The 18,190-nt window shown below is 33.5% G+C and overlaps 1 protein-coding gene across 1 annotated transcript in view; it reads left to right on the forward strand.

Annotated features, from left to right (window-relative positions):
• The window catches only part of LOC106710226 (MOXD1 homolog 1), a 52,689-nt gene that overhangs the window by 23,802 nt on the left and 10,697 nt on the right, over positions 1-18,190 (forward strand). The window contains exon 2 of the mRNA XM_045681179.1: positions 3,363-3,839. Within this exon, the coding sequence (XP_045537135.1) occupies positions 3,402-3,839 (438 nt within the window). The 5' untranslated portion in view covers positions 3,363-3,401. The remainder of the gene's footprint in view (positions 1-3,362; positions 3,840-18,190) is intronic.

Here is an 18,190-nt window from a genome sequence, read left to right on the forward strand (position 1 = left end):
TTGGCCACACCAAATGGAGGTCCGCGATCTCTGCCTACCCTTCTGGGTTTACAGGCTTGAGTTGTGTGTGTGTGTCTGTGTGTGTGTGTCACACTTGTAATTGTTTGGTAAAGTTCATTATTTAATGAAAAACGAGGTATGAAGAAAATAGTGTCGGCTTTTTGACGCTCGGCTTTTTGACGCTCGGCCTTGGAGAAGTGACATGGTAGACTTTAAATTTGACAGTTTGTTATCACCTTATTCTTTCCTTATTAGTAGACAAGAAAGCGACAATGACAGGTCGAAAACATTTCTTTGGTTTGTTTTTAACGAGACCGGACGGAGTGGTTTCGACTTCCTCCCAATAAGTGGATAATGAGCTGACCATCTTGTTTTGCTCGGCGAGAATGCAATTGGCCGCTTTTTTTTTACTCTATAAATCCTGGCGCTGTGAATAGACATTCCTTAATACGTACTGCTTCAATGGTGCGATGACCCGATCGAATTTGCTAAAAGCGGAAGCAATAATTCAAGACCTGTATTTGGTCACACGAGAGACGATTTGTTTTAAAATGACGGAAAAAAATGTAATATAGAGCTAACGCATGTGACTCTAAAGGTGAAGCGGAATTAACTAATTTTAGCGTCTCATAACAAGACACCTCTGTAAAAGCAATTCACTTCTACAGTAAAAAAGTTGAAATTAAACTAAATTAGTAATTGCAATTTTTTACGAAAATTGGGAAAGACAACTGAAGACAAGGTTTCAAGAAAGCAATGCTTCTCGTGAATTGTATAAAAATACGAAAATACCTATATTAATATAAAAAAAATGGGACCCCTTTCGATTAAAATATTTTTTATCAAAATCGGAGCACCAGGGGTGGAGCATCAGGGTAACGCACATACAAAAAAATACAGTCGAATTGATAACCTCCTTCTTTTTGAAGTCGGCTAAAAAATGAACCTTTATATTAATCTTCATAATTATATTACTGCTTAACAGGAGCATCAAAAGTAAAGTAATGTAATTAAGGAAAAGTAACTCCGTAACTTAGTGTAGGTACTAAATAACTTAGTCCTTAGCACTTGAAAAGCTGCTACATACTAACATGTAGGTAGTCGTAAGTCACGTTCCCAGTTAACGTAACTTAGTGTAATGCAACCGAGTAAATTACATGTTTCTCGCGTAGCAAAGAGTTTCTGTACTTTATCACATGCGGTAAAAACGTAAAATGCTTTATTTTCATTATTTTTTATTATGTGATAAAGTTGTTTTCGTCATTTTCGGGTAGCGTATAATTTTTAATATTACGTCATGTCAGATTACAGACCATCAATAATAAGAAATTAAGATTTAAATAGTTGCTTAGAGAATTAATTTTCTTATTAAATCAGAAAAGTGAGATTAGCTTTAAAATTTATTCATTAATTTCATCTTAAATTGATGAGGTTATAAATACATTCCTTGATATTTACTTTAGAAATCTTCGCTTTATTGGTCGATCCTAAACACATATGCTTTTGAGCTACATGTTTATTCAACTCTATTAGGAATAATCCCGGTATTACTTATCGTCTTGCATTAGTAAAGTCCGTTACAAGTGATTTATTCGCAAAAGTAAGTCATAAATTTTCACCAATACGAAGTGCCCGCGGCAACAGATGGCGCTTCTAAACTTTTTGCTTATGAAGATGTTTCTGATGTTTATATTTCAAAGCTTTTTCGTATGATCTGGATATCAAATGGATCTAGTGAATAAAATATTGAAATATACTCCATTTTCACACTGTATTGTTGGCTGTTTATATTACTCCAAAGTTATTTCAGATTTTATTTGCTACTAGCTGTCGCCCGCGACTCCGTCCGCGCGCAGTTAAATAAAAAGAAAGAAAAATAGATGTTGGCCGATTCTCAGACCTACTGAATATGCTCACAAAATTTCATGAGAATCGGTCAAGCCGTTTCGGAAGAGTACAGTGACGAAAACTGTGACACGAGAATTTTATATATTAGATAATCCTTTCAACCTCTAGTAGCACTATAACGTACCTATTTCCACTTAGCAGCTAGCTGCGCGACTATAATTTTGTATAGTAGTCACACAGTCATACCAGTGGAAACAGAGTGCATGAACAATTTAGTTTACTCACACAAGTTTTTTAAAACAAAATAAAGATAAAAAACATTCACAAATGGCTAGAAATAATAAAGTGACAATATAAACTTGCCAAGATTACGGCAGTTTTTCGCTTCTTTGTAAATAATCTATGCGTACTCATATTGCATGTTTTTTTTTTACACCAAATGGTATTCGTCGCCAAGGCGCCATACGCTAATATGTTATACAAATAAGATAATTTAATACAATAACAAGACATTTAAATGCAAAATAACTATGATATCAGCATAAGTTGTTAAATAATAAATCTAAATCATAAATCATGTTGTTTTATACGATGCAGGCAAAGCTGTTTTTTTTTTTTTTATTTTAATCATGTTACCTTACTTATATTATAAATACTAATGTTAGGATGGATGGATGTTTGAAGGTACCTTCGGAACGGTGGAAGGGATTTCGATGAAATTTGGCATGAATGTAGAACAGTTTGGTAGAACACATAGGCTACCAATTAAGTTTTTTTTTAATTCCGCGCGAACCGAATCGTTGGCGACTGCTAGTTAATGATGTTGGGTATAAAATTGTATCAACATTCGTAAGTTATTATTATTAAGTTTAGTGGTTATTTTTATTTAATTTTCAGCTATTATTATTTTGTTATTAACATGTTATGCGTTATCTTGAGCGCCTTTTTATGAGAATACAGGTTTTATAGCCGGAAACGGCATCACTTTTATATCCCACGGACTATATTATTTTATATTCAAAGCTTTAACTTTTTTGTCGCCTGATATTTCGCTGTTTTCGGAATCGTCTCGCTGACATTGCCTTTTTATTAATGTTAAGCCGAATGTAAAAATGTATTTTGCATATTTTATTTTTGCTTTTAATTTAATTACATAATTATACGAGAAATATAGTCGTTTCATTTATAATTGAAGCTTTAAGCTTTTTAATTTAAACTTTTTGGTTTTTGAATATAGTATGTAATAGAATATGCATTTTAAATTATTTCCTAAAAACGGATTAAATACCTACAGCTGTTACGTGAAAGCTTCTCTGTTATTGTGTTAAAAACATTATTCTCAAGAAATATTTTCAATACTTGATATGAAAGAAGTTTCTATCAGACCTCAATAAATATATTTTACCGTACCAATTCATTAAAAAAAAATACGTTCAAACGATCTATCGTTGTATGTTTGACTATAAATAATCAATCAAGTTCATTTTATTAACCTATATTTTTTTTGCTTTCAGATATTTTCAAAGTGATGATCACAAACAGAGCTTTATAAAATGAAACTCCGACTCCTATTAGCGTTAAGCGCTTTTTTACTGTGCGATGCTAAACTGGCCGGATTAAAGCAGATCATTCCGTCCAACGAGCTACCGCCGAACCCCACACAGAACACACAAGCGCTAAGGTTGCTTCAATTCGATACAAAAAATGCGAAAACGAGACGTATAACAGATCAATACAAAGTGCGACAACGACGAGAAGTTTTCGATTCGAAATCGTACGAATCGAGTTTGACGTGGGCACATTCGGAGAGGCTCGATGAAAATGGAGACGCGGTACTACGATGGGTGAATTCAGATTCGAGTATCACGTTCCGTCTAGAAGCGAGAACCCGTGGTTACGTCGGCTTAGGCTTTAACTCGGGACGTAACATGAGAGGGGCGGATTTAGTGGTCGCTTGGGTGGACGACAGGAATGGCAACGCTCAAATTTTGGTGAGTTTTTATAGCACCTGCTGTTTTTATCGCACGGTTCAATGTGGCGCAGTTGTCAAGGTCTTTTAACTTGTAAACAAGAGCATAATTAAACCCAAGTTTAATGAGTACATTTATTTCTTAAATATGGCTTTGGATTATCAGTATCAACTTGGTAATGGCGTGATAAATTTGTAGATTTGTATTTTATACTTTGAAAATATTCGATCAAGTTTCTGGTTCAGAATAACTTAAGTTCGCAAGCTCCACCGTAAAATGCATTTAAATTTTCTGCACTTGCTGGGAATTCAAATTGCTGTTTTTCCAGCCATTCCCAGCCAACTCATTTTCTTTGTTATTCCGTTCATTGTTTTATCTTTCTTCAACGTATTTATGTTGTCTTGGTTGTTTTCTTGCATCATTTTGTATTGTTTTTATCAATATTCCTTGTTAGGTAAATAATTTCTTATTAAAAATTTAATGTAATGTTAATTTCAATAAGTAAGCGTGTTGTTGATCACCAATTTATACAAAGTGGCTTATAAATATTGCCTGGAAGTTAATAGTTCAGTCTGTAATTTTTTTTAGATCCTCGACTATACGAAATGACATTTTTTAGCAAGTTTTTTTAGTATAATACGTAAGGTGAACTCCTTTGATTTAACAATCCTACGAATAAAATTTCGAATGCAAAAAGTGCAATATAAGCGATTAGTTACTAAAAAGAAATTTAAAATACTGTTGCGATATTATAGTTTAATGTTTGTTCAAAAAGTATCAAGTTATGTCACTGTTATTGTAATACGTGTAATTTTATACACGTAGTTGTGTAAAAACAACGACTCTTACGTAAGGTCCCTATTTGCGAGTCACTCGCAAATCTTCTTTGCATTGAAGGCAAACGAATTTAGTACTTATGTGTTGGGAACAAATGTCTTTGTTGTTAGAAAAAACGTTTTCACCATAAACAATGGGCTTGCGGTTTTCGACGAGCATGTCAACGTCCCAGGCATCGAACCGTGACCGCCGCTAACAGCTTCTTCGTTGCAGAGATTCTCGTTTTTTACAACATAGGATTTTTCTAAAAATAAAAAAAGACAAAATCGCTTGTGAATATAATTTTGTTCTGGTTTTTGCAATCAACCTGTTTAAAGATCTGAAGTAACCTTACTCGTGACCTGAAAATATTAGTTAAAAGGAACTAGAGATTTGAGTGATCAGGAGAGCAGTATCAATAATGATTTATGTAACACATTAATAAGGCGTACTACACGGTCTTTTAAGATAAGAGAGGGCCTTCTCTAAAAGGCCGCCAACGCACCTGCAGCTCTTCTTCGGATCTGCTGCTCGTTTTCTCTCTTCAAAACAGGCGAGTTCCATATTTTCTTGATAACGTAACTGATACCAAATTATATATGAGACGAGAAATTAATATAAATAATGTTTGAATTGAAGAAACCGGGGAACAAAGGTATGCACTAAGTGCTGTACGAGATTTTTCATTTCAATTTGCTAAATAGCACAATATAGTGCGGACGAGCTCTTACCATGAGGTGAATGTACTACTCATTTTGTCGCTAAGGAGAAAAAACTGTGTTCGTATTTTTATTCAGGTGTTTTGGCTGTAGAAAAAGCTTTTTATAATATAACAATGTAAAATAATTCTTTTTTTATACCTTTTAAATTACACCGTAAAATTGCTATAGCTTTTTGTGCAGTTATCTGATCCAACTATGAACCAGTTTAAGGTGGCAAACGAGCATGCGGTCACCTGAATTTGCTGAATAGCGACCACTGCCCATGGACATCTGCAATTACGAAGTCTTATAGTTTTTATTATATGATAGTCTAAGTAACTGGTGTTATTACAAAATCTATCATTAATCCTTGTCGATAAATGAAGATTTGGAACACCGTCTAAAGACATGAGACCGCACATCGTAATTTATGATATACTAGCTGGCGCCCGCGAATTAAAAATAAAGTTTATTAGTAGCCTATGTGTTCTTCCAGACTATGCTCTACATCTATGAAAAATTTCATCAAGATCCGTTGAGCCGTTCAGGAGATACCTTCAAACAAACATCCATCAATCTACCTTCCATCTAAACATTCGCATTTATAATATTTAATAAGATTGAAAAATAGAATGAACGTGAAAACTTCTTAGCTTAGACTATGTTTTAAGCAAAATGTCTAGGTCCCAACCAAAAAAATATAGACAATGTTTCAATTAAATTTTAGCTTTAACATATCGACGCTGGAAAGCATAAACGCTGTAACCCCGAAAGTATGAACTTTACATGAGAGCCAAAAAATCATAACTCGTGAGCTGATACGCCTACAAGCATGCGGTATTTAACAACGTTGTGTAGTTTGTGCTATCCTATAATAAAATCATTATCGTTTGATAATGGTTGAAATTATAAACGTGTGAAAAACATATTCGCGATTTCAAGGGTTACAGCGTTTATGCTTTCCAGCGTCGATATGTCATCTCTTATAGCACGCTGATATTAGACATTACCAGAAGTCATGATTTTTAAAAATAATTTTTATCAAAATCGGAGAACCAGGGGCGGAGCATCGCGGTAACACACATAAAAAAAATACAGTCGAATTGATAACCTCCTTCTTTTTGAAGTCGGCTAAAAATATGATTAGGCGTATGCTTCCGCAACGCAATCTTGACAAATACCTATAAATAACAAAGTACTTATACCGGAGCAGTTTTGGTGATACGCTGACATCCATAATATTAAGTGGCGGCGGTCAAACGGTTAAATACGGGTTTTATCAAATCCATTATCTGTCTACCCCGATATTGTTAAAGAGACTTCATAGTTTAAATATAAAAAGTACGCAACAATATTAGGACGTTACATTAGTGAGATAAGCTTGAAATTCGAAAACTCTATTTGGGATATCTAAACGAGATATCGGAATACTTTCAAAATTTTCGATCGTCGGTATATTTCTCCAATATGTACGTAATGCGATTTTTATGATACGAAATCAAATTGTATACTTTACTTACTGATAAGTAGGTATTCAAAAATAACATTAATAAAAACTATACTTTATTGTAATTTTTTAATAACTAACTTTTGTCCGAGCGGTAACAGTAATCGATCTCTTTCCTAATTTTTCATCTCAGATATGTTTAGCCGTTTTGGAATTACCTGATAGCATAGTTTTTTTTTTCCATTTTAAATCTAAGTGTAAACTAAGTGTAAAGTAAAGCCTAGGTCTAGCACTTTTATCTCACAAAGGTTACTCAATGTCGTGTCTTTTTCTTAAGTGTACGTGAACTAAGAAATTTTAAGTCTCCTACGAGAATACAGCAACATTAAAGTAATATAAAATAAATACTCGTACTATTTACATAACACAACATGTGTACTAATATTTTTCAATAAATAAATTAGAATGTGACTGCTATAGTTTGTACTAAGTTCATTTTATAAATATCTAAAGTCATCCAAGTATAATCTTATCACGAAAACCTTTCTGACATAAAAAGTTTTTGATATCAACCCAATATTAAAGTAAAGAAATTATGGTACATAAGATTACGAGTTTTAAGATAACTTGTTAAGTGATTAAAGCGGAAAATGAATTAAATTCAAATTAGTTAACTTAAAGATTATTATAAGCATTATAAAGTGAATATGTCGAATGACTTCCAGAGAATATTGACACGAATATCCTTGGAAAAATGTACGATTATAGAGTCTACATTTCAATCCTTGTTTACATTACAACGTACAACAGAAAGGTATTGCTGAGGCGGTATTTCTGGTAACTGCTTAGATAATTTCCGTAGCTCTATAGTGTAATACGAGCTACCAAGTAGGCATCATGTAGTCCGCTTATCGTGTGAACGCTTTACGGTGTAGGTATTGTACTTCGAATGCACCACGTTCTCTAAACTTCTATAGCATCGCCTGCATACTGATCTATTCCTACAGCTATTTATTTTATGTTCGGTATGTCTTGCTGTCTTGATAGTAGCCAACATCTCTCTCAGTTTAGTCTCTGTTATATACGAACTGTTTGTAGTTATATTGTTAGAACCAAAGCTTGTTGGAATTTGTAGAGTTTTTTTAGAGTTAACTTAAAGAAAACTAAGCCAGGAAAATTTACTAAAAATTTGTAGGGTCAGAGATTTTGCTATGAACTATTACTATTACTATTACTACTTATATTATTACTTTACTATTTACTTTTGGTCGCCAACTTTGTCAGCAGAGAATTTAAAAAACCGTCAAAGTCCAGTTAAAATCGGTCCTTCGATTCGGAGATTCCCCGAAACAAACGCTGCCTTGCGTACCGACATACAGACAGACAGAATCAAAAATTGTTTTTTTAGTAAATGCAAAATTGTCTATCATATGTTTGTAGAATTCTTTTCTACTTTGACATTAGCATTCAGGTCGTTGTCGGTTTACAAAACACATTTATCAGTCAAGCATTGTGCCGAGTGCCGACCTTTGTGAGCCATTTCAAAATTCACAGACACTCATTTTAATTTCCGCCTTGTTAATGCGACGTAGGATTAAACGTTGCCGACGTGCGTCATACCTTCGACGTATTCACGATTTCTGCTATATATCCTTCTTTGTGTTTATGCAATTTCATTTATACCAAAAAATTTTGCTAAAAAAAATTAATATAACACTCGCTCTTGTTGCAGGAGAAATTTGAATTCCTCCATGAATTACACCTTACTTGTGATTATTTAATGTATTGAAAAAAAAAACTTGAGAGGTGTCAAGGGACACCCGGATGGAACGAAGTTCTTTTCAATTAATTAGTGAAGGAACCAATGTTTATTCTATGAATAAAAAACTTAAGTCTTCACAAGAAGTACATTTTATTTCTATGAATTTTCGTTATATATTGTCACGTCGTTGCCATGGTGAAGTAGCGCTCATTCGTCGTTAACATACTTACTATAGCAAAAAGTGTCGTGACAACTGTTCGTAAGAATTTTTTCCGTCTAGCCCCCTTTCACAACGCGCGATAAGGAACTTCGTCAAATAACTAAAGTTATATCTATCTAAGTATCTATCAATTGTAGAGTTCACAATAACATCTTTTGCACGAATAGGCCGGCTCGCCCGATGCAGTACCCTGACCACACGGAAGAAATGCGTGAAGTGGAAGTAATTCAGCATTTCCTCTTACGAGTGTGCGTGCTGGAGACCTATAATCCTTTTACGCTTTCTGAAACTCTATGACATTGCAGGGCTTTCGAAGCTTTACGTTGCTTTGTGTACGAAGGGCATTAGAATTGCTCAGCAACGGGGTCAGAAAACAACCCCTATAACAGACAACGTCCAAATAGACGATCTTTGTTTTGTCCCTTGTTTGTAACATTGCAACTTTCTAATTGTTTTTTTTTTTTTGCTAAAAACTAGACTTTTCTACTCGGAATTGATTTTCGTTGTATGTGATTTTTTAACTAAACTAGAATTACTACGTCTTATTTTCTCATTCCGTTTTATAACATTTCGGAGAATACTTTTATTTGGACCGGCTTCGAAATACACCGAAGTTTTTCGAGATAGTTTTTCGATTAACAAGAAATGTTTGAAGTGGCGCAGCCTACATCCTCTGTTGGTTTGATCATGTAGGCCAATACCTCCCGGTTGGTCCCTCAAGTAATCTATTCTTATTTTTTTCTGCCGAAGTCGGTGTATATTTTTTACATTCGAAAATATAGACATCTATAGTGTAAACTTCTAAAACATCTTACTTTATTCATACTCATACGATTACTCGTTTGGTATGGTTTATCTGAGACGCTGTTTAAATGTAAAGACTTCAGGAGCAAAACTACTTTGTATTCTTGTTTATCTTGGATTCAAAAATATTATTGACATAATTTATGAGTCATATTATTATTATTAACCCTACAATTATTCGTATTTTTAATAGAATTATAATCTACATTGCTACATTAATATGGTGTTATATCCAAATCATAGGGTTGTTCTATCTTACTTCATACTAATATTGTAAAAGCGAATGTTTAGATGGCTGGATGGATGTTTGTTTGAAGGTCTGTCCAAAACGGCTCAACGGATCTTGATGCATTTTGGTACAGATGTAGAACATGGTCAGGAAGAAGACTTAGGCTACTTATGAAGTTTTTTTTACTCCCCGCGGACGGAGTCAAGGGCGACAGCTAGTAAAATAATAAAATACAAATATAGCTACGTTACGTTACCCAGGATATTTGCGTTAAACGGAAGCGTGAAGGACCACACATCGCCACTGGACAACGTCCATCACTTTAAACTAATAATTGCCTTATGCACATACACACATATGTATGACTTCCGGTCAATTGATCCCGGCCACTGTGCTACTATTGACAATTAGGCTAACTGGACGACATACCCGCGATCATCTAGTAGAGCATCATCAACACACTACTTGGTGGTTCATGTTTCGAATCGGAAACATTATTTTGTAGTAATATTTTTTGGCTTAAATTAAAAAAAATCCTTCATCGAACTTAACGCTGAAACTTTGCTGTTTCTCGGTTATTTCATTTCATAGTTCATATTTTGACAAAAAACAATATTAATATCGCATGAATGGGTCAAGTATATATACAGAGAAATTCCATCGTTTCTCTGTATACAATGTATTTAACAAAAATAGTTTAAAATGAATGAATAAAACGAACAAAAGCTGCGAAACTTTTTACCGGAAAATACTTACATCGGCGGTCCTCTTTTATGTCTCAAAAAACTTGTCAACATCGAAAGCATTGGTAAAACTAATAAAATTGCACCACGGTTAAAATATTTTTCCCTTTGAAGTATGTTTATTTAATTTTGCTCGTTATAGTTTTTGTTATATTCAGACTGATGAAATTGTTTCTTGGAATTATTGCAGATGATGCATTAAAAATCAAATAAATATAGTGAAATAGGCTTAGAGTTTAAGACGCTTCTTTACAATTGAGAAGCGTTCTCAAAGTCTGCCCCGCGGAACCCTGCGACTTCTCGAAGCCATGCATGCAAATAGGTACTGATTATAATTACAAATATTGTAGGGATATTACGTTCCAGAGGAAAAATCCGTAACCTGGACGAGGGACGCAAAAAACAATTACAAATTCTTGGGCCTAGAATAATTAAATTTAACGTTCCAGTCGAAGTCAAACACTTCGCTTCACAAAAGGGTTCCGTAGTCAAAAAAGTTTGAGTTTGAGAATTGCTTGTTGTAGGTGTCACAAAATACATGTCATTTCTTTTGATCCTAGTCTTTAAATGGCAAAGCCAAATGTAACGTAACATAACGTATATAAGTACATCTATGGAAAAGGAGATCCAATTAAAGACATAGAGTGCCAGTGGAATACTAAACGGTATTAGTTTTGGAAATTCCCATGCAAATAAATTCTAATCGGTGTCGTTTTAAATCCCTTCGCACGCATTATATGCTCGCAGTCACGTAAAATGACTCACTCGCTATTTACAAGTCGTATTAGTACTCAGAAACATACGTTTGACTATTTACTGTCTAGAAGAAGTAATTCAACTTATATTATTATCTTTTGTTTTATGGAGATGGAAAATTCTTCGGAATCTATAAAAATAAACTCATTCTGATGATATTTTTTACCCACAATCTTTTTTTTTATTGTGCTTATAAAATTCTGTTACCTGTTAGTTCGCTTTACACATTGTACTATGGTTTTTTGAGTCATAAGCAAGATGATTTTGCAAAAGTGTAACTTTATAAATCCTTTATAATAATTTATCAGCTTATACTAATATTATGTATAGTGTTGTTTTGCGAAAGTTTTCAATATTATATTTTATCATTAACGACAGTCTACCATTTAATTAAGTAGCCGGCAATAGCTACATGTGTACGTCGGAGACAAGACGACCTATTGTCTGGGAGTAATCTTCATTATAGTAAACTAATTCCTAACATAAACCAAGTCTTAGATATTTTACGTAAGCTTATTGATTAAATAAGTGTTACATAATAGATGAATCTAGATATATAGAGCATTGGGTTATTGAATTATTGATTAACGTTTACTGTCCATCGTTGTGTAAATTTTATTAATCACTACGTATATTCATCATCATCATCATCATCATCATCATCATCAGCTCACTATACGTCCCCACTGAAGGGCTCGGAGCCTTCCCCAAGTTAGGGGGTGACTAGGCAATAGTCAACCACGCTGGCCAAATGCGGGTTGGTTGACTTCACACATATCATTGAAATTCTTCTCAGATATGTGCAGGTTGCATCACGATGTTTTCCTTCACCGTAAGAGCGTCGGATAAATGTAGAATATGTAGATCGAAAATCGAAAAACACATTGGTACATGGCGGGATTCGAACCCAGGACCTGCAGATTGCAAGTCAAGTGCTTGGCCCCTGAGCCACCGACGCTCGTATACGTATATTGAACGATGCAAAAAAAGAAATAACATATTTATTGCCGTTCTAATTTGTAAGTTAGTATGTACAATCATAATTATGAAATAAAAATATTATGTGAATCATTTTAATTTTGATACGCAATAAAAAAAATTGATAGTTCTTAACAAAAATTTGTGTTAGTTACAGGAAGTAAAACCAATCATTAATCGATTCTGTAACCACCGATGGATGGTTTGAGTAATTTGTGTTCATACCCTTCGGCAACCTATCATGCTTATTATAACCCGAAAAATTCCTTTGCCGACATTCGTCATTCTAAATTAATAGCCTCAACCGAAAATGTAACGTGAAAATATTTTTTTTAAGATTCATTGTGTCTTTGATCTTTTATCAAAGAACTAAAATTATTCCGCTGTTATGTGGTATATATAATTCATTGTGGTTGTTTGTGCAACACTGTGTATCAGTACATATTCTTTTTGAATCCAAAATCCTTGCTCATATTTCGAGTTGTCTCAGTACCTGTAAATTGATGTCAAATATGCACTAATAGAATACCTATTTTAGAATAATTATGCCATAAAATTCAAGAGAAGGTAAAGTGTCTAAAAGCGAAAGCTTTAAGTTTTGTAACACTAAATGGCCTGGTATTTCTGTATTACCGCGATAGTGTGGGACGTGCAGAGCCTAGCCTAAATCCCGGTAGCACATTTAAAGGTCGAAGTAGTAAAGGGCATTAGTATCAAAAACATTGTAGGCTTAAAACTTATTCTTTGATTTGTTAGTATCTTGTTTCATTAAATTTCATACAGTATAGAAACAAAATATTTCCAGGATTTATTCCAGAAAGCTGTTTAAATTTTATGCACTACTAGACATATCGGTTGAACTTCATTACCCCTGTCACGTCTTTTTCGGTCGGATCACTTAAAATTCCAGCGATGCAGCATTTTAAACGAACTCGACATAAGTCTCAGGCGGACGGTATACGAGCAACATTTGAATGCGCTCCTAGAATAGCCAATAGATTTTTGAACGCTCCAATATACTGACGCTTAATATAGTTCACACTGGGTTTTGGAATGGAAACCAACATGGTTAACAAAAACATACAATTAATTTTTAGACCGTAAATTTATACAATGAAAAATGGAGTAACTTAGTTATTGAGGTATTTCTCGTTGGGCCAACCGATCAATCGGCCCAATTGGAAACATCCGTTATTTTGGAAAACAATTCGGTGACTTAGGCCTAGTGCACTCTATGATTTTTCGCGCGTTTTTAGAGTGTTTCGCAGCAAAAACATGGAATTCACTCCAATGGACATTGCAGCAATTAACAAAATAATAACTAATAAATTGTAGGTTCAGGTTTAAATTACATTTAAAAAGCAATAATAATGTATTCAATTTATTAGGCATGTAGTACAGCTTGATTGGAATAAATTTTCACGCGAGTGCGATCCGTTTCGAATTTTAATTGAATTTTGGACAAATTTAAATTTTGATATTGAACACAGATTTCAATGAATAATCTGTCAAAATAATTTACATTTATTTTTCAACGTGTTGTGTTTTTAAACAATTATAAATAAGTTTTGTTAATTGTCAAGTAACTACTGTCTAATCTTAAAGCTATTTCGAAGTTGCTGGTGATTATTACGAAAAATTTTCTTCAACGAAATTTGGACACATAGAAAAACTATAAATGTATTATTTATATTTATATATGATACGTAAGTTGCACCACCATATTTATACATCTATATTTCAATATTGACACGAAGAGATCGTAAAAAGCAAACACATGCATTCCTTATCTTGTTTCACTGATCGGTTTGGCATACCACGGTTCGGTTTATCTAAGATCAGTAGCTATGCTTCGAACGGTTGACCCTAATACAATAGCATTTTCAACCGTTTGCATTCACACATAAAAGCTATATTGCTTTGCTGTAAGTAATCAGCTGGGTATGCAAGATAGAACGTCTGTTGTGACAAGATATGTTTTTCGATAGATACGTAACTATAGTATATTTAAATTAAAAACTGAATGCTGAATACTTTAAGAATAGATTAAATTCTCTATTTAGTTAACTCACTGTAAAAGTGTAGTAAAAATACGCAAATATCTACATTTTTTTTACACCATTGTACTTCGCAATCTTCATTTGCAATAAAGATTCAACTGTAATCTTAAGGGCATTCGGTAATTTTGTTCTACAATAGTCGCCTTGTAGCTTAACCTTTGTTAGAATATCTCGTTTATATTTCATGCGACATACGACTTTGTCGACATATATGAAGTCGAGACAGCTTGTCCTACAATGTCAGACGCAGTGTGTTACTTAATCCAAAACATTAGTAAGTAATTCACGACGCAAGGTGCATGCGGGCCGACACCTGCACTTTAATGTTTATCTCTTAAAACACATGTAGAATTAATATATTTTTATAATAACAAACAAAACTATAACTCTACGTTCTAAGTGGTAAGGTACAATTTGTTTTATCCCCGCAATGGTAGTAAATACATTGATTAACAGCACATAATAAATCGACCGTTGTGTGTTTAATACTAAATTGCGAGGTATAATGAGGTTGGCTGAACATCGGCTAGAGTATTTTTTCATCTGGTCTACATGTATATATAAGGTCTGGTACATTCATTGGTAACAGAAAAATACAATGACGTCAAAAGAATTCGCATGTTTAATTAATGTCAGTGGTTTTAATGTGTCCAACCTCAACTCCAGTATTAATTCCTTGTGGAGTGTACTAAATCTCGGTCCCATAAAAACTGTTACAGAGACATAAAAATTGCTTAGAATTTCTCGGAAGGTATATAGTGTGCATTGTTGACGTGTGTAGAAATTCCTATCTACGAACAATCAAAGAAATTTATTGTGAGGCATATCACTTGACAAAGAGGCGCGCGTCTGAATCGGCAAGCGTTTGACGTAGACCGGGTACATCGGCCGCATTGTGTTCGCGATTCTCATGCGCGAACCAGCCGGCTTCTCAAAACTTATTCTTTTGTGTGAACGTAGAAGGAATTTTAATGCTTCCGCTTGAACTTGTAAAATTGTACAGTCAGCTTCATAAATATAGTGGCAGTCAAGATATCCAAATATATAGGAACACCTAAAGTGATCAATTATATAAGTACAACCAAAGTCATCAAATTAATTGAAGCATCCACTCTGCTCAAAAAGATCGAAGCGTTCACATCGTCATATATATGAGTACATTCAAAGTGCCCATAATTATAGTAACAGACAGAGCGTCAATAGTAACGAAGCATCGAAAGTATGCAAAAATATCGTAACATTAGACAAAATTGAACTCTATCTCTATTCACTTAAGATACACTTTGAAATATACTACTTCTGTTAAATTCATTTGACATTTTATAATCAAAACATTTTTTTGCTATTTACTACAAGTTTACGTCCCGCATGACAGATACTAGATAGATAAGCAATATCAAATTTTAATTTGTCACCATATATGCCAGTTTGGCCTTACGGCTTAACTGTTCGCTGTAATACGCAGTTTTGGCGATTCGAATCCCAAACTTTTTTTTTACATTTTTTAAGGTTTTTAATTTTATTATCAAAGCGTTATATAAAATTGAACTTTATCGCAACAATTATTGGTTACAATAGTAGTCGAATACGACATCTTTAAAAATTAAGGAACCACAATATTCCTTGTCCCTTTTTTTAACCGATTCGTCATTATATTTTTTATTGTTCACGTTTGTTATTGTAAGTTTCGTCATTTAATTCCGCGCGGATTATGTCACTGGCGACATCGAATACGTGTAATCAATCTATGCTTGGAAAATTCTACTGCAACCGGACTGAAGATACCTAACAGTAAGAGAAAAATATTTTGATACAAATTGTCAATTAATTTAACACAATTTGTATACTTTCAAAGTGTATTTCAAGGATATGGATATACGAGTAGAATTCAATTTCAATGACCGCAATGACAAGTGAAAACACTCTCCGCCCACTCGCTTTATTCCGAGATGGCCGAACCTAATCGTTATTAATTTTATATAAATATTTAATACCCCAAAAATAAAAATTTAAAATTGTTTTTGTTTAGTAAAAAACATATTTTAAGTACATTACCAGATTTTTCCTTTTCATTAAAAAAAACAAGCTCTATATGTGATTGATAATATTGAAAAATAAAAACCTTGTAAGCCTGGGATTCGAACCATTAAACTTACGTACTGCGGCGAAAATAGTAAAACACTGAAACTAGCACATATTGTGACAGAGTAAAATTTGATATTACTTACTAGCTTTTACCCGCGACTTCGTCCGCGCGGAATAAAAAAAATGCTCACAAGATAAAAAGTTCCTATGTCCGTCTCCTAGTTCTAAGCTATCTCCCCATCAATTTTCAGCTAAATCAGTTTGACCGATCTTGAGTTATAAACAGTGTAACTAACACAACTTTCTTTTATATATATAAGATAAGATTAGGTATCTGTCATGTATCGTCAATTTATAAATTTTAAACTTTATAATAATAAGAAGAAAAATGTTGGGTTGTCCGATAAGTTCGTGCCCATTTTTAAGGGAAGTTTTAAAGGCCCTTAAGTTTTGGAATACGTCTTTTAAATTATATTTGTTCGATTTTATTGCAAAACGTCTTATGTATTTCGGCAAAAATTAAGTGAATCAGTTTTCATAAAACTGATAGAAAAGAACGAATCGTGTCCTATCATTTGTCAAAATATGGCTGAAGTTATCCTCTTTTAGTATGTACTAGCTTTTACCCGCGACTCCGTCCGCGCGGAATAAAAAATAGAAAACGGGGTAAAAATTATCCTATGTCCGTTTCCTCGTTCTAAGCTACCTGCCCACCAATTTTCAGTCAAATCGATTCAGCCGTTCTTGAGTTATAAATAGTGTAACTAACACGACTTTCTTTTATATATATAGATGTGTTATCTAAACATGTCATATGTTTTCAATAATTGTAATATATTCGGGTCTATTCTAAGCTACCTATTAAAAATCGGAACGAACTTATTAGACAACCTATTATGTTAATACAAAGCGTCAAATGAATTTAACAGAAGTAGTATATTTCAAAGTGTATCTTAAGTGAATAGAGATAGAGTTCAATTTTGTCTAATGTTACGATATTTTTGCATACTTTCGATGCTTCGTTACTATTGACGCTCTGTCTGTTACTATAATTATGGGCACTTTGAATGTACTCATATATATGACGATGTGAACGCTTCGATCTTTTTGAGCAGAGTGGATGCTTCAATTAATTTGATGACTTTGGTTGTACTTATATAATTGATCACTTTAGGTGTTCCTATATATTTGGATATCTTGACTGCCACTATATTTATGAAGCTGACTGTACAATAGATCGCCGTTACGCAAGCGAACTTCGCACACCGCATTTCTCTACCGTGTATTTTAAATATGTGATCAGTGATAAGTGCCAATTGTCATGTTGCCGATACAAACGGACCTCTTTATATACGTTTTACTCATAATTTTATATTTTTAAATTTAGAACACTTTAATTTTTTCTTCTTTTTTATTCTATAACGTATCAGTTGTAAATATATACTCCTTCTAGTGAGTGCTAATTGTTTCTTTCCGCCTTTTATTTAATCATTTTCATTTACCTTTTTTTTTTACAAATTATCCTAAATTACCGCTAGTGACTTTCCTTTCTACACATCTCTTCGAGGATCGTATTAGCGTAACATTTTTCAACTTTAACTAATCTTAATCAGTGAGCCTCTTGCTCCCTACGATTATTTACATGCAATTAATTGCTCGAACATAATCAACCGACTACTCGATCGAGTACTCAACCCATTATTTCGATTAAAAATTGTAATAAACATAGACATTCAATTTTCTGTTTTAACGTTACCCTAAATCTCTGCTT

This window comes from Papilio machaon, chromosome 15 (assembly GCF_912999745.1).
Source record: "Papilio machaon chromosome 15, ilPapMach1.1, whole genome shotgun sequence".
In the NCBI taxonomy this organism is placed as follows: Eukaryota; Metazoa; Arthropoda; class Insecta; order Lepidoptera; family Papilionidae; genus Papilio; species Papilio machaon.